Source organism: Mesoplodon mirus, assembly GCF_964341445.2.
Source record: "Mesoplodon mirus genome assembly, chromosome: 17".
Taxonomy (NCBI): domain Eukaryota; kingdom Metazoa; phylum Chordata; class Mammalia; order Artiodactyla; family Ziphiidae; genus Mesoplodon; species Mesoplodon mirus.
In genome coordinates, this window is record NC_138993.1 from 20,634,060 (window position 1) to 20,655,515 (window position 21,456).

The 21,456-nt window shown below is 43.3% G+C and overlaps 1 protein-coding gene across 3 annotated transcripts in view; it reads left to right on the plus strand.

Annotated features, from left to right (window-relative positions):
* LCP1 (lymphocyte cytosolic protein 1) overlaps positions 1-19,485 on the plus strand; it is a 58,294-nt gene extending 38,809 nt beyond the window's left edge. For 2 of the 3 annotated variants that reach the window (XM_082601917.1, XM_082601916.1), the window contains 6 exons: positions 1,043-1,121; positions 1,703-1,817; positions 3,060-3,193; positions 10,715-10,838; positions 14,353-14,477; positions 17,637-19,485. In XM_082601917.1, coding sequence (XP_082458043.1) covers positions 1,043-1,121; positions 1,703-1,817; positions 3,060-3,193; positions 10,715-10,838; positions 14,353-14,477; positions 17,637-17,769 — 710 coding nt within the window. In that variant the 3' untranslated portion in view covers positions 17,770-19,485. Of the gene's footprint in view, positions 1-1,042; positions 1,122-1,702; positions 1,818-3,059; positions 3,194-6,259; positions 7,593-10,714; positions 10,839-14,352; positions 14,478-17,636 lie in introns of those variants that run through there. The other variant, XM_082601918.1, reaches the window with a different exon arrangement.
* Positions 19,486-21,456: the final 1,971 nt, after the last annotated feature.

Genomic DNA, 21,456 nt, shown 5'->3' on the forward strand with positions numbered 1-21,456 from the left:
TATTGCCTTTCAGTAATTCTGCACGCTGCTGCCAAGCACATCACAGTGCTGTTTTCATTATATCTCTGCCTTGCTCAAGAATTTATTATAGTAATAAAAAAAAGAACCCATAATGACTGTCACTGTCTAATATATCAACCAAAATCTGCTACCTGGCATCCAAAGATCCCTGATTCTGGTTCCAGCCACTAGACAGCCTTGTCTCTGTGGACTATACAACACAGATCCCTGAAAAATCAGTTCCTAATGGTTTTAAGACAGACCTTGCCTATCGCTCCCTTTGTGTTCATACTTACACAATCTCCTACTTCCACTCCTTACTTATCCCCCCAAATCCTCTCTTCTTTCCTCTTTACTATCCAGATTTTACTAACCCTCTAAGGTAAAGCTCAAATTGCACTCCCTCCAAATTTAGCCCATAAAATTCTCTCCTTTATCTCAACTCAAATATAAATATCTACCTCATATGTTAGCCCTCTAGCTTGCATGACCCCTCTTTGATGCCTAAAATACTTGCTTTTCCAGAAAGAATGTAAGCATTTGAGGGACAGCCCTGAAGAGTTTCCCCACACAGGATCTTGCACACCACTAATAGATGCTCTAGAGATACTCATTGAATTGAAATGGAAAAAAAATTAACACAGAATAGCAAGCCTCATCCAAATCCATTAGGGTTATTATTTTTTTCTACTTTCAGTGGGTTTTTTTTTCTCGAATTTTCCTTTTGTTTCTTTCTTTTTTTTTTTTTTTGCGGTACACGGGCCTCTCGCTGTTGTGGCCTCTCTCGTTGCAGAGCACAGGCTCTGGACACGCAGGCTCAGCGGCCACGGCTCACGGGCCCAGCTGCTCCGTGGCATGTGGGATCCTCCCGGACCGGGGCACGAACCCGTGTCCCCTGCATCGGCAGATGGACTCTCAACCACTGTGCCACCAGGGGAGCCCTACTTTCAGTGTTTATTACAGATTCTTTAGTTAAACTTTGATCATAAAAAAAGACATATTTTCTAGGTACGTGAAAGATAACTGGTCTTCATTCATTTAGGTGAGACAAGAGAAGAGCGGACATTTAGGAACTGGATGAACTCCTTGGGTGTAAACCCTCGAGTCAATCATTTGTACAGGTAAGAATATTGGGAGACTCTTCCTTAATATGAGATACCAAGACCTGGAAAGATCCCCAAGATTTCAAATACCACTGTGGTGTGCAATTCTCTTTACAAAGTGTGTGCACCTCGGTGAGAAGGGGGAAATGCCACATTGAGCAGCAGATGTTAAGAAACTCACTTCCATACACCAACCTTGCTGTGTATTTAGTACAAAAATCATAACCCAGCAGCAAAAGGACAAATGGAATCCCTGTTTGTAAACCCAAGATCTGCTCAGAAGCAGGCCAAACAGTAAATGTTCAGTTTGTGGTTGTATCTCCTGTGCCATTTGTTAGAGCCGTATTTCTTTTTCTGGAGGCTGTGTGTTTCTGCTGAAGGGGCAAAGGTGGTCACACCTGGGGGAGACCTCCAGTAAATTCCCTCCCTTTCCTCTGAGTCGAGGTTTCTTCACCTCTAAAGATGGAGCTACTGATGCCAGTGTTGCCAAGTTGCTGGGAATGTTCCTTGAGCTAATATATAAGGAATTGCCTGGCCTGCTGCAGGAGCTTCATAAATGCTGAGTATCTGAGAATTCTTTTGTGTTTGTTTTTGTTCAGTGACTTATCAGATGCCCTGGTCATCTTCCAGCTCTATGAAAAGATTAAAGTCCCTGTTGATTGGAACAGAGTAAACAAACCACCATACCCCAAACTGGGGGGCAATATGAAGAAGGTAAACAATGACTCTTTTTTTGTGTGTGTGTGTGTTGGGTCTTCGTTGCTGCGCGCAGGCTTTCTCTAGTTGCATTGAGTAGGGGCTACTCTTCATTGCATTGTGCGGGCTTCTCATTGCAGTGGTTTCTCTTGTTGCAGAGCTCGGGCTTTAGGTGCATGGGCTTCAGTAGTTGTGGCACATGGGCTCAGTAGTTGTGGCTCGCGGGCTCTAGAGCACAGGCTCAGTAGTTGTGGCTCACGGGTTTAGTTGCTCCACTGCATGTGGCATCTTCCTGGACCAGGGCTCAATCCCGTGTCCCCTGCATTGGCAGGCGGATTCTTAACCACTGCACCACCAGGGAAGTCCCAAACAATGACTCTTCTGATATTCTGGTAGGCAGGTGAAGTCATAAGCCTGCAAGAGTACCTTGTGAATACTTTATCAGGAGGCCAAACTTAGATAACTGTTTATCCATGGATTAAATAAGAGTACTGCAATCAGAAACCTGAATGGTTTTATTAAAGTGAGTTCATTATTTCAGTTGATTACTTATTTATAATTCCATGTTGGATGTCTTTAAACTTTATGATGTAAAAATTCTAATTAAGATAATTAGAGCAAGCAGAGCTGCAGGGTTGCTTTTGCCCCAGCAAGATCATCATTCTAATTTTCTAAAGAATCGAAGCCTTGTACTAACAGTTTGACTTGTACAAATAGTATGTCTAGTGTCAACGTAATGGGAACACATTGTTTTGTAAAAGCAGCCACGGGGTTGGCACGATCACTTCCCACCATTTCTCGTGCCTGTGACCCAATGATCCATGAGTCATAGCCACGGGAATACCTGTCCCACGTTTCGGTCTACTGTGTGCGTGTAGGATGGAGAATTCAGATGTTCTATGTCAATCTCTATGAATTCAGCTATTTTAGGAATATTATAGACAGGTTACTTAGTATGGCTGTCTAGTTCTGTAGTGTGATATAGCCATGAAAATGTTCATCATAATAATTCATTTGGGTTTTGCACTTAAAGTACACTATGAATATGTTTTTGGTGGGAGTGAGGGGTTCGATTTAAGAAAAGACAGAAAATTATTTGACTAACTTAGAATCCTAGAATTGCAGAACCAGGCGAAGCTTGAGAGATCAATCAATCTTACCTTATTATTTCATTTTGTGTCTTTATTATCTTATTTTCTCGGGTATTTATCATCATAGAGATGATGACATTAGGTTGTTTCCCTTCCTGCTCATTAACAGCTTGAGAACTGTAACTATGCAGTGGAATTGGGGAAGAATCAAGCGAAGTTTTCCCTGGTTGGCATTGCTGGACAAGATCTCAATGAAGGAAACCACACCCTGACATTGGCCTTGGTCTGGCAGTTAATGAGAAGGTAATGCAACTCAGGGGAATGGCATTTTATTGAATGTATTCTTCATCTAGAAAAATACTTGCAAATTTCAGAGTTGTGATTTAATTTAATAAAACTATATTTTAAGCTAAACTTAAAACCAAAGGAACGTTGGCGGAGCACTCCTGTTTTTTTTTTTTTCTTCCGTTCAGTTCTGACAGTTTTGTTTCAGGTACTTTGAAACTCTGTTATTAGGATCGTCAATGTTTTAGATTGTTATGTTCTCTTAATGAATCACCCTTTTTCATTATGGAGTGACCCTGTTTATGCCTGATAATATTCTTTTCTCTAAAGCCTATTTTTTCTGATATTAATACAGCCACTCCTGCTTCTTCTTGATTAGTTTAGCGTGGCACATTTTTTTCCCATCCTTTAACTTTTAACTGATTTGTATAAATACAGTCACTTATCTTTTAAAGGGACTTTCAGAATAAAGGGGGAAATATGCTATATTTACCTGCATATCTGTCATTTCAGATGCTCTTCTTCCCATGGTGTAGATCCAGATTTCGATCTGATATCATTTGCCCTCTACTTGAAATATTTCTAGCAGTGCACATCTGTTGGCGAGGAATTATTTCAGCTTCTGCCTGTCTGAGAAAATCTTTATTATATTTTCATTTTTGAAAGGTATTTTATCTGAGTGTACAATTCTAGGTTGATAGTTTTTTCTTTCACTATTTTGAAGATGTATTCACTGTCTTCTAGCTTGCATCATTTCCAATGATAAATCTGTTGTCATTCCTGTCTTTGTTCCTCTGTATGTTATATGTCTTTTTTCCTCTGGCTTCTTTTAAGATTTTCTCTTTAACACTCATTTTAAGTAATTTGGTTATGATGTGCTTTGGTGTTTCTTGTGCTTGAGGTTTGTTGAGCTTCTTGAATCTGTGGGCTTACAGTTTTCATCAAATTTGGAAAAATCTTGGCCTCTATTTCTTCAAATATGATTCCTGTACCCACCCTCTAGTTTTTTGGGAACCTCAGGTACACATTTATTTGGTCATTTGAAGTTGTCCCAAAATTCACTGATGCTCAGATCATCTTTTTCCTTTACATTTCATTTTTTCCTCTCTCTGTTTTATTTGGGATAATTTCTATTGCCTTGTCTTAAATTCACCACTCTCTTCTTCTACAGTGTCTACCATTAATTCCATTTGGTGTATACTTTTTTTATCTCAGACATAATAGTTTTCGTGTATAGAAATTTGATTTGGGTCTTTTTGACATCTCCTCTATGTCTTTCCTTAACCTTCTTGAACATATAGAATATAATTATAATAACTGTTATTTCTGGGTCTGTTTCTATGAACTGATTTTTGTCTTCATTATGGGTCATATTTTTCTGCTTCTTTGCATGCCTACTGATTTTTCATAGTATGTGAGGCACTGTGAATATGACCTTGCTGTGTGCTAGATATTTCTGTATTCCTTTAAATATTCTTGAATTTTGTCCTGGGATGCAGTTAAGTTACTTAAGCACAATTTGATCCTTTGGGGGCTTACTTAATATCTTAATTAATCTTGAGCTAATTTTGTCTCTCAGTACTGAGATAATCTCTTCTGAGTACTTTACTTGATGCTCCATGTATCATGAGATTTTTCCACTCTGACTGGTAGGAACCAAATTTATGCCAGCCCTGTGTGAACGCCAAGGATTGTTCTGCCTATTTATTTCTGAAAGTTCTTTTCCCAGCCTCTGGTAATTTCCTCACATGAATGCTCCAAGTAGCACTCAGCTGAACACTTGAGGCAAACCCTCTGAAGATCTCTGGAGCTTTCTTTCTAGATGACTGTCCTCTCCAGGCATCTCTCTTCTCTCTGCTATTCTGCCCCACACATTCTAGTGCCCTGGCTTCCTTGAGTTCTCAACCCTGTCCGCTTGCCTCAGGGGTCACTGTCATGCTGTGTTTGAGTTCTCTCTCCCTGCACTGCAGCCTGGAAACTCTCCGTGCAATAAGCTGGAACAATCTTAGGGTTCACCACATTTGGTTTCCTTCTCTCAGGGACCACTGTTTTGTGCTTCCTGTTGTCCAATGTCTGCACAACATCGTTTCGTATTTTTTCATTGTGATTTATGTGTTTAAGGCAGAAAGGTAAACTGGTCCCTGTTATTCCATCACGACCAAAAGCAGAATTTCCTGCTACTTCCTTAACAGAGAACTTTAGGTACCTTTTAGAGTCAAACATAAAATTGATTAATGTGAGAGCTATGTGGCCATATTATTTAAGCAACAGTAGAATATAATAAGATATACAAATAGAAAATAAATGGTGAGAAAAGTAAACAATTTTGGGCACAAAAGCATGAGCCTGGGAAGAATTCTAGACAGCAAATCTGTAAGCATGAACTGGTTTACTTTTACATGCTTTGCTCTTTCCCCCTTTACTGATAGCTCTGACCAGGCAGAAGTCTTCCGTTACTTAATTAGAACCTATGTTAGTGTGACTTAATTCACTTTTCTGCCTGGATGGAAGCCCAAGAAACCATATGTCACATTACATTATGTCTAACAAGGTAATGGCAGAGACAAGGGTTTGTCCCTAAGCACTGCCGCTTTATTCCCAGGCCACTGTCTGCAGATCCTAATATTTATAATGGTCCTTGGAGTAATCATTTCAGTGTCTCCAGGTGATGTAGGGTGATCAGAAATGATCATAATCAATTTAACTACCTGATTTACATTTGCTTTATCAAGTATGATGCTCCATTACTCCTTTCTCAACTGGGATCTCCTTAATGATTGAAGGCAGATGTCATAAGGCTTCTCTGGCACAGAAAACTCCAGAGCTAAAGAAACGTTAGCCTCTATTTTACTGCATGTATCTAGAACATCACTGGAAGTTCCTAAGGGCCGTTCTCACTGGTGTATTTGCAGAAACGATTTCCGAACTACTCTCTATTTTCTTTCACATGTGTTTTTAATTCTTAACAGACTGGCTTTTGGTACTGATTGCTTTAAAAACCAAAGCACAAGTCTTTTTAGTTGCAACAGTTAAACTGACTCATGGGTTTGAAGATGAAATTACCTTTGTTATTTTCTATTTTAGTGACTTAAAAAGAAAACTCAGGGGGTTTCCCCTGGTGGCGCAGTGGTTGAGAGTCCGCCTGCCGATGCAGGGGACACGGGTTCATGCTCTGGTCCGGGAAGATCCCACATGCCGCAGAGTGGCTGGGCCTGTGAGCCGTGGCCGCTGAGCCTGCACGCCTGGAGCCTGTGCTCCGCAACGGGAGAGGCCACAACAGTGAGAGGCCCGCGTACCGCAAAAAAAAAAAAGAAAACTCAGGCCAACTCTATTCTATTTTGAATTTCATAATATCTGAAAATCACTTTGTAATATGATCTTCGTTCTGGAAGTTTTATAAAAATGTGACCCAACATCATAGTTTAAGGCTAGTATGTATATGATAAGAGCTAGTTTGCTGCTGTGTCTCTACCTGGTAAATAAGTCATATTTCTCATGAGTCTTTACTGTATAAGAATTGTACCTATAAGAAAATGGACAGAGAAATACATTACTGTGAAAGGCGATGAAATGACTGATAATTATGTAAATGCCACCAGAAGGGTATATTTTTTCTCTGTATGCCACACATTAACATATCTAATAAATTTAGAGCCAGTTCTAGCTGGAATTTATTTCATTGGATTTCACAGATGTGCTCATTTGGTCATTTATCTGGACAATAAATGGCATGTCATTTTTCCCTCTAGAAACAAATGAAAGCTTAAACCTCCCTTTCCCCTTCAGTAGCCTAGAAATCGTTCTCAGATTGGAAAGCTGGCAAATTGCACGTGTCTAAGTTTGGAGACAAAAGCCTGAGGCAAGTAGGCTGCCGGTAGACAGCCACAATAGTTAGACTCCAGCAGACGAATCAAGAGTCTGAGGCAGGCAAAGGAGGGAATTCTCCCCAGATCAAACAGGCTGTGGATGGTGAATTGGGGATAGGTCCTTGAAAAACAAAACACTGAGGTATGTCCCTCTGGGTCACATGTTACATAAATAACACAAGTGTTTGATGGCAGGAAAGCACACAAGTCATAATCACAGCTTCTCCAGCCCCACACCCCATCCATCGTCTGCTGTCGGATGAGGCCCTGGCTTAAGCTGGAGCTCATGGGGCCACTTCATTTTGACAGAGGGCTTCTCAGCATCGCGTGGTGTGCAAACACCAGGGATACTGGGATCTTGTCTGCAGGGTTCCATTTAATAATAGCACAGTCCCCCAAAAACATGTTTCATGATAAGGAATGATTATCTCACAGGGAAAATCCTAGGAAGACACAAGCCAAATTGATTTTTGTTTTCAATTTTGAATCTACATTTGGTGCTTCATGGACTTTCTAGACTGGGGTCTCCAACCTAAATGTGTGCCTTTCTTCCCTTTGTTTTTCTGATGTCCTTACAAGCAGCTGTCTGATTCCTTTTAAACCTCCACATCTCCCTTGAGGCGGCCGAAGGACAACTCTGTGCTCCCGACCACTGTGTGCCACCATGAGGGGCTATTCTCAGACCCCCGAATGCAGTCAGCTGCCTCCAGGGTGTTCTGTGTCTAAGTCTCCCTGTCCCTTTGTGGCCTTTTATATTTGCATGAATAGACTTTTGTATAAGGGTGAGCTTCTCCTCTGTACCATTTTCTTCCCTCACTCAAGGAGTGGCTTGAGAGCACGGCTCCTGTCCACTGGAGAGAGTCAACAAAGCAGGCTGGGCCTCCTGGCAAAGGGAAGTGAGAGTTCGGTCCTGAGATGAGTGAGGCTGCTGGAAGATTAAACCTAGTCTGTTTCCTAGGTTATTTATGGACGTGACCTGATGAAACAAACACTAACCCACCATCTCTTAATGAGTGGACTAGGCAGAAATTCTTACATGGTATAGTAAATGCTGGTAACTTAATGCACATGCTGTTAGGAAACAAGCCGGTTATGACATAAATGATATGATCAAACCTCAGGCCTTTTTCCAAACCAGTAATATTTTGAAAATCTAACTGGAACTTATCCCATTTGTACTCGTTATTCCTTGGCATTTTGGTCCCATCTCTGGGCGCAGACTAAGCATTTCCCATCTTGACTTTCTCCTTGCTTTTCCTGGGAGAAAATCATTCTGTTAGTTTCATCTACTACTCTACTCTTTCATTTGCTAGATACCCAGTATGTACTGGGCACTCGGCTAACCCGTGAAAGCACTGAGATGAAAATGGTCTATGGACTCTGTCCAAGGGCACGAGGTAGGCAGAGACATGCACATCAACTCCATCTAAAGCTCTGGGAAACAGGTTGGAAGCAAGTGTAGCAATAATGATTAATATACTGCATGGGTCAGAAAAATGATGCTTGAACTGGGACTTGTTCTCAGGATTAGAAATTCACTAGAGAGGAAGGCAGAGCGCACACCTGAGTCATGGAAGCAGGAGGCAGGAGGACGCATGATGCAGTCGGTGAGCTGCTGATGGTTCTGTGCAGCTGGAAGAACATGAGTATGTGTGACCACAAAGCCTTGAAGAAGGAGGGGAAGGAGGAAATGAGAGAGGCACTGACAAGGGACACTCAGGTCAAATTGCGAAAGGACTCGTGTGCCATTCTAAGGAATTTGATCTGTGTTCTTTGGGCCTCGGAGAGTCACTTTAAATGACATGACCGGAACAGTAGTTTAGAAAAGGCAGAATGAAGAGGAACCAGCTGATGTGAGGGAGTCTGGGGAGGTGTCACTGAGAGGACTTAGATGCCAGATTGGTCCACAGGATTTTATTGTTTTGATAAAGAAAAGTTGCAGAAACCCTTTTCCTCCCCATTGCCAATGATAGGAAAGTGATTTCACCTGAAGGAAACAGGGCATTGCTCCTGTTTCCGAGATTACACTTGGAAACCATTGTGGAAGAACTATGTTTGGCACAGAAGCAGTAACTGGAGGAAGATACCCGATGGATTATGTAATGAGCAAAACCCTGGGCACCCAAATGGAGGGTGACCTCTTTTAGGGAGGCCCTCCAGACAGGGCTCAATGGCATGATACTTGAGTTTCATTTTGGACAACACACACTGAAATTCTAGTCTTTCGTAGGTAATTTGACTCTCCCCCCTTACAAGGCTGAACCGTGAGGCCAGCAGACCTGCCCACCTGCCCTACTGCTTGGCTCTCTCCCTGTGTTTACCCTTTGAGAGAGATTAGCTTGGGGAATGGTGAGTCTTCTCTGCTCCGTGGAATTTTAAGAGCTTGAAGCATCTTCTCATAACAGTATGTATCTAAGGCAATTCTTACCCTCAAACTAGAGATTAACTAGAGATTAATAATGTATTCCCAATATTTCTACTTCTGTGATACACAGAGGAAAGTCTTTTATATTTTTTCTTTATTATGTTGGCTGCCTGGGCTTTGAAGTATAGCTGATTTACAATGTTGTGTTAATTTCTGCTGTACAGCAAAGTGATTCAGTTTTATATATATATATATATATATATATACATTCTTTTTCATATTCTTTTCCATTATGGTTTATCACAGAATATTGACTATAGTTCCCTGTGCTATACAGTAGGACCTTGTTGTTTACCCATTCTATTATAATAGTTTGCCTCTCCTAACCCCAAACTCCCAATCCATCCCTTGGCCACCCTCTTCCCCCTTGGCAACCACAAGTCTGTTCTCTATGTCTGAGAGTCTGTTTCTGTTTCATAGATACATTCATTTGTGTCATATTTTAGATTCCACATATAAGTGATATCATATGATATTTGTCTTTGTCTGACTTACTTCACTTAGTATGATAATCTCTAAGTCCATCCATGTCACTGCAAATGGCGTTATTTCATTCTTTTTATGGCTGAGTAATATTCCGTTGTATATATGCCGTATCTTCTTTATCCATTCATCTGTCGATGGACATGTAGGTTGTTTCCATGTCTTGGCTAATGTGAATAGTGCTGCTATGAACATTGGGGTACGTGTAGCTTTTTGAATTATAGTTTTTTTCTGCATATGTGCTTGGGCTTTTCTAACATTGAATTGTTCCTTGATTTTCATAGTTCCTTTAAGAAAAGCGTCACTGGTTCAAATCCTTTATTTCATTTTCCTTTCCCTGCTTCTCTTCTGCTTTCTCTCTGTACAATGACAGTGGTATGCGCTCTGCATCTCACTCTAAGTATAAAGTTCTATTTTGTTATTCTAAAAGGAACTAATGTCTTTACATATTCTTTTTTCCTCAGATGTAATGGTGTTCAGGCCATCTTCTGTGACAGGGGAAAAAAAAAACTTTTCTGTGCTGGCGACTCTCTGTGAATAGTGAATTCTTTAAAAAAAAAATTTTATTGGAGTATAGTTGACTTAAAATGTGTTACTTTCTGCTGTACAGCAAAGTGAATCACTTATACACATACATATATCCACTCTTTTTTAGATTATTTTCCCATATAGGTCATTACAGAGTATTGAATACAGTTCTCTGTGCTATACAATAGTGAATTCTTTAGCAACTTTTCTCCAGAAATCATTCTTGATTTTGTTCAGGTACACACTGAATATTCTTGAAGAACTTGGAGGTGGGCAGAAGGTCAACGACGACACTATTGTCAACTGGGTGAATGAAACGTTGAAGGAAGCGGAGAAAAGTTCATCCATCTCTAGTTTCAAGGTAACACGCGTGTCTCCTACTCGCGGCCACCTGAGCATTATGCTTATCTTTATTGCTTCCACTCTGTTTTCAAGAGTGACCTTCAGTGTGAGGTCTTTGAGGCTCGCCCTCCCATTTTGATTTTGCTTGAATGACCCATTATTGTTTTGACGTTCATAGGCCACTTCATTGACAGATTTCTTGTCGTTCTCTCCCATAATAATTAATTTTAAAAACCCACTCGTTTTTTACACGGGATTTTAGACGTTGTTCTTCCAAAGTAATGTAAAATATAATGTTTTTTAAATGTGCATAGCTCCATGGTTCAGATTATTAACATAATGAGGGTGAAATGTAAAATGCTAAAAGATCTCCCATGGGATGTTTTTTTTTTCTAAAAAAAAAAGCAGTTGCTTACTTGTATCCAAATCCCACTTTTATTAATAACAGCATGACATTTTATTACATTTCTTCACTCATGTTTTATACATTAGCTGGATCCTTCCTCAAGGGCCCTGCGCACTTGATTGACCATATAATATCTGCGTCATATCTTAACTACATTTTCCTGGCTTAAAGGTCAAGATGGCGGAGAGGGACCCCTTCAGAGTTATATTAACAGGGTGGGTGAGGCAGTTCGTCATGCTATCAATCCTCTCCTTCAAAATCAAGAAAAAAATGAAAATCTCTCCCCTCCCAGAAAGGGCAGAAGGTGTATCTGTAGGCCGGGCTCTACCAGGAGTGCCCAGTCCCTGTGAGCTTAGCACAGGAAGTGGCCAGCTCTGTCTTCCCTCTGCTCACCATCCGTTTGGTCTGGAGGTCGAAGTGGAGGCTGGTGACAGATGTGAGCAAGTCCTTCCAGAAGGAGATTTGGGAAGGCGGTGGCGAACAGCACAGTAGAGGGGTGCTCCCAGGATGGAGCGTGGTCTCAGTACTAGGGGCTCCTTGTTTGTAACAGGGGGCTCCTCATTTCCTCTTCACAGACATGATGAAGACAGCTTTACCATTTTCCTGATGTTTTTCTTTTCTTGGCTGCTTCGGGCGGCATGCGAGATCTTAGTTCCCTGACTTGGGATCCCACCCGCGGCCCCTGCAGTGGAAGTGTGGAGTCTTAACCACTGAAGCACCAGGAAGTCCCACCATTTTCCTGATTTTATAGTGAGGAAACTGGGGGCTCATTGAACTCCTGAGGTTACAGCTAGTAATTGCAGGTGGTGTCCATCAGGGAGGGGAAAGCACCTTTCACCTGAGAGGTGAGGTTATAGAGTGGAGAGTATCTATAGGTCACTTGACCATGGCTATGAAGTGAATAGCCCCGGGCATGCGTCTCTCTGTAAAACAGCTGCCACTTTACAGGAATGCATCCCATTTCATTACCCAGCAGCTTCTGGGGTGATCCTGTGGGGATTCATTCTTGGGAATGTTTGGCAATTTTTTGCTCCTTGTGATGCTCTGGGCTAATTTTCTCCTGTCTTCTCACTGAGTCATTGTGGAATTGATTAGGTCAAAAGGACCACAAAAGGAAAATGTCAAATTAGCCCCATACTGCTTTTAAGTGAAACCCTTCAAAAACTGAGCACAGCGCACCCCGATTAACCATCGCAGAAACAGTCCTGGGCCCTCCTCACCTATGAATGCTGCCAGCTGCTGGCCATCTCGCTGCCTGTCAGCGCACCAAGACTGTGGGAAGGAAGTAGCAAAGAAGGTGAAACTCAAATCTCTCCATTTTGCTTCCGTTGTGCTTCTTTACCAAAAAATTCTATGGAGATAGAAGCTCAGGCTAATGGTGGAAATTAGATTATGATTATATGTATATTGATCTTAATTTTGTGGTAGTTCTTACATAACCCAGAAGTAAATAAAAATGGACCCATTCTATTTTTTAAAATAGTATTCTACCTCTACAGAGGGTCAGTGCTGGAGACCTAGCATCTTGCAGGGGTCCTGTGTCTTGTTTCTTTGTTAGAATTGGTTCTGATCTGGACCCGCAAGGTATGAGGTGTTTGAACTTGACTATGCTCAGATGGTGACACACAGTTGCCTCGGCATGTCTGTACTCACAGGTGCAGAGTTTTGTGCATTTACACCTTAAAAGCATTCACAGGGAGTTCCCTCGTGGCACAGTGGTTAAGAATCCGCCTGCCAACACAGGGGATGCAGGTTCGATCCCTGTTCTGGGAAGATCCCACATGCTGCGGAGCAACTAAGCCCGTGAGCCACAACTACTGAGCCTGCGCTCTAGAGCCCGCGAGCCACAACTACTGAGCCTGTGAGCCACAACTACTGAGCCTGCATGCCTAGAGCCTGTGCTCCGCAACAAGAGAAGCCACGACAATGAGAAGCCAGCGCACCACAATGAAGAGTAGCCCCCGCTCGCTGCAACTAGAGAAAGCCCGTGCGCAGCAACGAAGACCCAACACAGCCAAAAAATAAATAAATAATGTTCCTTTAAAAAAAAAATCAGATAGAACCTTTAAAAAAAAAAAACATTCACAGCTTTGCGTGTGTCCATCAAACTGTTTACAGACGCCAAAGAAAGAGCCCAAGATTTAAAGTCAGAATACCTGGGTTCAGATCCCAGCCCCACCACTTATTAGCAAGCCACTTAACTTCAGAAACTCCCTTTGCTTGCTGTAAATTAAGATTAGATGCCTCCATCCAAGGCTTGTAGCAGTAAGTGAGATAACCTATAAAAAGTGCTGAGCAAACTGTGAGACACCAATGGATATTAGTTGCAGTCACTGCATTTGATCACATAACTGCTGTCACTGTCTGCCTGGACCTATGGACCCTTTTCTTTCCCTAAGGTCCCCAGAAGAGGGGCATTCACTGAATCCCATCCAACTGAGCCCGCATCACTCTCCCTGCCTGTCACCTCTGGGATGTCCCCTGAAAATGAAGCGAGGTTCCTCTTTATTTTTATTTATTTATTTACTTTTTTGCGGTACGCGGACCTCTCACTGTTGTGGCCTCTCCCGTTGCGGAGCACAGGCTCCGGACGCGCAGGCTCAGCAGACATGGCTCACGGGCCCAGCCACTCCGCGGCATGTGGGATCTTCCCGGACCGGGACACAAACCCGTGTCCCCTGCATTGGCAGGCGGACTCTCAACCACTGCGCCACCAGGGAAGCCCGTGGGGTTCCTCTTAATGTCTTTAGTCTCTCTTTTCTGATGGTTTCTTTTTCAAATCATCCCTTCCTCTACTAATAACCAGTACTTGAATGAAACATACTATATATCAACCTCTCTGCTTTTCTCTAGTTGCTCTAACTTCCTTCCATTCACTATTTGGGAATGACTCCCTGCCTGTTGGCAGACAATGGATTTCCTCCACTTAGTGAACCACCACGAAGCTACTAGTGATGCCCCTACAGAAATGACCACTGGTTTGAAACACCATGTGCGACACTGTGGCATTTCCCACACCAGGCTGTATATATTCGTATTTAAGAGGAAAGAACCACTCAGTTTCCTTGAGCCAAATAGAAGTAACTTGGGAGCATATTGTTAAAACCCATGCTTTCTCTCTATGCAGGACCCAAAGATTAGTACAAGTCTGCCCGTCCTGGATCTCATTGATGCCATTCAACCAGGTTCCATTAACTATGACCTCCTGAAGACAGAAAACCTGAACGACGAAGAGAAACTCAACAATGCAAAGTACGTAAATAAACCTGGGGTCAGGGAGGAAAGGATGAGCCAGCCCCTGGGTAGCTGTAAACCCCAGTGCCTGTGCCTTCATGCAAACACTTTTAGGTTCACTGTTGATGCTTTTTCTTCTCATGACGTACTGTGTCCCATCATCATTATTTTCAATACTGGGCAATAGCAGTTTAAGGCTCCAGGTGTTAGAGGGAACAAGACAAAAACGCTTGGTAACAATTGAAGCAATTGAAATTGAAAACAGTTGACTTCTGATTGATAAGCAAGCCTGTAATTTCATAAAACCAATTTCCTAATCATAATCTATGGGAGGCTTCCTGAATAGAGTTTGTACACGGTGCGTGCAAATATAAACATTCTATTTGTGAATATCTGTGGATATGCATGGACAGGGGTGGGGTTCAAGACCAGAGTCTTCTCCAGCTTAAGAGCAACTGCCATTTGCTTTACTTGTAGAATGAGGGTCAGCAGAGCCCAGATTTGGTCTGTTGTCAGCTTTTATACATCAGGTTTTATTTACGTAGTTTCTATAGCTCTTTCCCTGATACAGTAGCAGAGTTGAAATAGTTGTGAAAAAGCCCACAGAGTCTGAAATATTTGCTATCTGGTCTTTATGGAAAGCTTGCCTTCCTAGAGAGGTGCCTTTCTACCCTAGAGAGGTGCCTTTCTAAGAGCAGGCTGTATTAGTTCCTAGGTCTGTCATAACAAAATAGCACAAACAAGGTGACTTCAGACAACAGAAATTTCTTCTCTCACTGTTGTGGAGGCTAGAAGTCCAAGATCAAGGTGTCGGCAGGGTTGGTTCCTCCTGAGGGCTTGGATGGAGAATCTGTCCCATACCTCCCTCATCATTTGGCTTATAGATGTACCACTCCAATCCTGTCTTCACGTGGCCTTCCCTGTGTTTCTGTGGCTTCACGTAGCTGTCTTCTGTGTATGTCTGTGTCTCTTCTCCCTCTCTTATAAGGACATCAGTCATACTGGATTAGGGCCCCACCCTACCCCAGCATGACCTCATCTGAACTAACTATACCTTAAATAACACTTTTTCCAAATAACATCACCATCTGAGGTACCAGGGGTTAGGGCTTCTGCATACGTTTTTTGGGGGGCAGTATTCAACCCATAACGCAAGTCCAGGGTTAACGAATGACTAGTGCCCAGCAGCCCTGCTGTGTATCTCATCCCAGCAGCGCCCTTCTCTCTGTGCCCAGTCTGGGAAAGTGGAGACGTGCATTCCTGGTATGCTGACGTTTAGCATGATCTAATGGAGAGAAGAGAAATAATTCAACAGCAGTTAGAGTAGAGTGTGAGGGATGGTGTGGAAGGAGGACCCCAGGGTGCTGCGGAGGGGACAGGAAGGGAACTGAAGCTCTACCAAATAACATCGAAGCTGGGACTGATTGAAAGGACAAGGAAGAAGGAGCTCGAGGGGGCTTCCCTGGTGGCACAGTGGTTGAGAGTCCATCTGCCGATGCAGGGGACGTGGGTTTGTGCCCTGGTCTGGGAGGATCCCACATGCCGCGGAGCGGCTGGGCCCGTGAGCCATGGCCACTGAGCCTGTGCATCCGGAGCCTGTGCTCCGCAACAGGAGAGGCCACAACAGTGAGAGGCCCGTGTACCGCAAAAAAAAAAAAAGAAAAAAAAGAAGGAGCTGGACAGGTGAAAGAGCTAGGAAGACTATTCTAGCAGAGGGAAGAACATGGATGAAGACCCAGAAATTTTAAAAAAAAAAAAAAAGGCCTTGAACCTATAGATGTTCAAGAGGGGTGTGATTAAGTTTAAGGAACTCGCCCAAGGTTTTACAATTATCAAGTGGTTCAACTGAAATTCAAAGTCTGACTTCAGAGCCCAGGCTCCTAAGCACTGTCCTGTAAAGGCAAGATACAAAATTACTTAGAAAAATGGGTAAAAAGAATTATATAGAATCCTAAAGGTGGCTATGGTGGCAGGATTGTGCATGGTTTGTTTGGTTTTTGAAGCTCTATTTTCTAACTTTTTAATAATTTTTCCTCTATTTTATAATGGAAAAATTAATTTTATTTCATTAATAATTAATATAGAGGAAGTGATTGAGAGATGGACAAGGAGAAAGAATGGGGATGCTCTGGCCCAATGCTCTTAAATTAATTTGATCAATAAAGTAAGAATAAAGTTATTTCAGGAGAGCAAAGGGAGTAATGGGGCTTTGGGTGGAATGGAGAATCTCTGGAGTAGCCACTGCAAGAAGTTACTGGTGGCGCAGTGGTTGAGAGTCCGCCTGCCGATGCAGGGGACACGGGTTCGTGCCCTGGTCCGGGAGGATCCCACGTGCTGCGGAGCGGCTGGGCCCGTGAGCCATGGCCGCTGAGCCTGCGCGTCCGGAGCCTGTGCTCCGCAACGGGAGAGGCCACAACAGTGAGAGGTCCGCGTACCGCAAAAAAAAAAAAAAAGTTACTAGATAATGAATGAGGAGAAGAAAAGAACTGCCAGGTAATAGTGTGGGCTCATTTGAAGATAGACTACAGCTAATAAAAATTATCTTCATATAACTATAAACAGAGCAAAAATATTCTGCTACAGCTATGGTGATGTTATGTGAAAAATGTGTAATATAAAACTCTGGTTATTCTACTATTATAGTATCATAAATAAATACACATACATGGAGGCGAGGATTAGAATGGAACAAGAAAGGACTTGATGGGTAAGGTCGAGGTATTACAGATGCATTTCCCCTTTTTTCTGCCTTGTAAAAATGTTCCTGTAGTTGAAATGGTGTCTTTAGACTTTCCCTGGCACACACTCCTGTTCAGTTCTATGACTTTTTCTGCCACTGTACAGCCCAAGCAAATAAGCATGCTGTAGGCACCAAAAGTGGTGCTAGCTAGGAAGCTCTCTAAGGACAAATAATAAATTTGGTAATTATCACGAGGCTGGACAGCAAGTTTGACGGAGTCAGGAGCTTTGTCAGGCCAGCATTTGCCCTCGAGTCTCGGGAGGAGCCCAGTGATTGGCTCCAGCCGTACCAGGAATGAGCTCTGTATAGCAGATAGTTTATAGTGCAGAGTAGAGAGTATATAGTATAGATTATATAGAATGACTATAACTGTGATCCTCAGGTGTCCCCTTCATACTTGCTTAGGCTCCTCTCATTCTTCCTCTCTTCTCTTTTAGGTACGCCATCTCTATGGCCCGAAAAATTGGAGCAAGAGTATATGCCCTTCCAGAAGACTTGGTTGAAGTGAACCCCAAGATGGTCATGACAGTGTTTGCTTGCCTCATGGGGAAAGGAATGAAGAGGGTGTAAGGCCCAGCGGGCAGGACTGGAGGCGCACATGCGTTTCTGGCTGCTCAGCACTGGGTGCTCCCAGGAAACACGGGGACAAGTCCAACCATTCCAACGTTTTGAACTTGGTGACATTATACAAGGTTCCAAAAAAAAATGTGTATCTGTTCAGCCAAGTAGCCTTCGTGTATTTAACAAAAAGTGCTTTATTCTTTGCAAAAGACCCAGTCTCTTACAAATATTTTTTTTATTATTGAATTGATTGCTTTGAAAATCTAGAGACAAGAAGAATTTATTTTCCAGGCACCCTTTCTGCTTTTGCCATTATAGTCAGGTATAGAAGCTGTAGGTAGTGTTGTTAATTTTAACATAATCTTTCAAACCAGCTTAAATCGGCTGCTTTCTTGTTTAGGGTGAGAACCAGGAGGGGAGAACCATCAGACCAGCCCTAAAACCGGCTTCTGGAGGCCAGCGTTTGATCTGTTACGAGCCTCCTTCGTGTAGCCCTTCTGTGCTCTCTCTCCCTGTGACTTTGCTCTCCACTCTCTCAGAACTCTGCCTTCTCTGTGGCCGACCTCTGCCGGCCGTCCTCCTCTTGGGGCCATTTGGATCATTTGACCAATCAGTCAGGCTGTTGGGATCTCCAAGAGTCTCTGGTAACCTGAAGACCTAAGGCTCATCATCAGAGCCTTTTCTCAGAACTAGAGTCCCAAATGTCATCAGATTTTTTTTTCAGCCAATAGGAAGCCCTCTGTTTTTAACCCTACGATTTGGGCTCTGACCAGATCTAACATCTTGAATACTGTGCCTTCAAATAGATTCTTACTTAACTCTTGGTGGAAGGTTCTATCCAAGGAGGGTGTCATTGAGCAGCAAGGCACTAGGGGGCAGTGCAGAGCCATAACAAAGCATCTGTTCTTGGGTGCTGCCTCTCCGTGTACGTAGCTCTGTGTGTTAGATCTAGTTGTTGTGGTGTGGCTGGATATCTGGTGACGGGGAACCATCTTGCTCTGATTTCATTTGCTCTTAGATCATAGTGCACGTGATTGCTGCCAGGCCATAGGACCGATGTTTACTTTTTTGGTACCCTCAAGCTCCCAGGGGCCATATGTGCCAATGACCAGTGACCCCCACCTTACCCCCGTACCCCAGCACACACACACACACACACACACACACACACACACACTCACATACACACATACCTAGCCAGGTGTCAAGCTGGGTAAGAACTGGCTGCATTGCTTTGCGAAGAGCTAATGACTGGATAGTTAAAGAATTCCAAAATAAAACCAGAGGAACAGTGTGAATTTGAGCAGCTCTAATAGACTATGCAATTTCCTTGAAAGCTTACCAAAGGCTAAATAGCAACAGAGCACTGGGCACCAACACTAGACCCCCTCTATTGTGGTGGAAGGGCTCATCAATGAGGTATCTTCTTTAGGGGTGGTATGTAGTGGAACTTAGCCATTTTTCAAAGCAATCGAAAATGCATCGCCCCAGATCTGCTCCTTGGCAGTGGGCTCAGGAAGCCGACCTGTGGCTTCTCCCGGTCCATAACCTGTGTTTCTGCTGCATCTGAATGCAAAGCGGTTGGCTTTGTCTTAATCTGCACTTCACCATGTAGCCTCAGACAATTCTCCCCCATCTGCCTCCAGGAAGCATGTTACTGCCTTAAAGGACAATGAAGATGAAGTAATGCTCAAGTTCTCTCCAAATAAAATGTTCCCTGTGTTGGATGTCTTCTGAAGGTTTCGTAAGAGTGTATCCTAACTTATTCATTCATTCAGCCAACACGCACTGAGGGCTGAAATGTGCCAGGCATTGCGCACGGTTTGGGGAATACACCTGTAAATGAGGCAGGCATTGCGCTCAGCTGATCAGGAAAGCCTGATGATAAACAACTCCACTGACAGCTGTGAAGAGCGATTGATGCGGGCAGGGTGAGACAGGCTCACAACACAGGACGCCATCTAAGGAGAAATATTTTCGCGGAAAGCTGAAGAGTAAGTTGGAGGGGGGTGGACAAAGAGGAGGCCAGAATGAAAGGTTTAAGACACAAATTCTCAGACACACATTGAACCCAGCCATGAGCAAAAGCCAGACTTGGGAGTTGGTGCGAAATGGTTTCTAGAATGATTCGAGGAGGAATCTTTTGGGCTGGCGGTGCCTGAGGTTTCCTCTCTAGCCTGGCTGGGCCTCACTTTGGCTGGCACGGGGTGGGAGGCAAGGTGTTTGCTGAGGCATTCTGCTGCAGCCGGCCCCCACGGGTGGGCTGCTGGGACAGAAAAGCATCTGTTTGGCAGGGTCACATCCAGCGCTGCACAGGTGTCACTCGCCCACGCAGCTGCTGGGAAGCTGGGCTTTTGTGCTTAAGCTGTGCGTCCTGGCTTCACCAGCAGCAGCTCTTTGGAGATGGCTCTTTCCTGGCCTGACATTCCTACAGCTTCTACACTTAGGAGGTAGCGGCCTGCCCTACATATCAAGAGGTTACCAATATTAAGTGTGTTTTTGTGTGTATAAGACTGCACTGATAGGTCCTGACCAGAAAGACTGAACAGGTACAGGAAAGCAGAATACTATCAAGGGAAGAAAACTAAGACTCTTGGAGACGAGAAGCCTAAAGGAATACAGCCATCTGAACACGATAATTTTTCTAAATTTAAAAGTTTTTTGTTACATTTTAGCCCATCCAAGTATGACATCAGAAAGTAAAATTGTGGGGCTTCCCTGGTGGCGCAAGTGGTTGAGAGTCCGCCTGCCGATGCAGGGGACACGGGTTCGTGCCCCAGTCTGGGAGGATCCCACATGCCGCGGAGCGGCTGCGCCCGTGAGCCATGGCCGCTGAGCCTGCGCGTCCGGAGCCTGTGCTCCGCAACGGGAGAGGCCACAACAGTGAGAAGCCCGCATACCGCAAAAAAAAAAAAAAAAAAAAGAAAGTAAAATTGTACCAAAGAGTCTACAGTGGAAAGCAGGCCACCTTCCCACCCCCGTGTCTAGTGATGTGCTTTGAAGCCAGCTCATATTGGCTCCACCTGGCTCCAATGTTAAATCATTGTTATCTTGAAATTGGCCATGGTGGGCGTATTTACAGTATAGAAATAATCAAACTCTACAAATAGGGGTTTTTATCCCCAGAGATCTGGTTTACCAACCCACCACTACCTCTGTCCCAAAACCTCAGTTCCCCTCCTCGTCAGCAACCACTGTTACCAATTTCTTTTGTATCTTTCTAGAAATAGTCTACGCACATGTTACACACACACACACACACACACACACACACCTTTCTATTGCAAATATTAGCACACCATACACATCATTCTGCATCTCATGGTCTTCACACTAAACCTTGGAGACTGTTCCACGTTGCCAACTATAGACCTGCCTCAATCTTTTCAACAGGTGCAAAGTATTCTGTTGAATGGATGTGCCAACTTGTATTTAACCAGTGACCTATAAATGGATATTTAGGTTGTTTCAATCCTTTGCTACAGCATATAAAGCCACAGTGAATATTATGTCCACTTCTTGTGCTCAGAATGTTCATTTTAATGTAACAGGTACTTAAGTTTCTGCTCTAGCAAAGGTATTAAACACTGTAGAGTCACACATCAATCCTCTGAAGTTTCCTTGAAGTATTTGACAAAGAGCCCTGAGCTGGGATGGGCCCTTGAGCCCCTCCCATCTTCTCCATCTCACATCTAA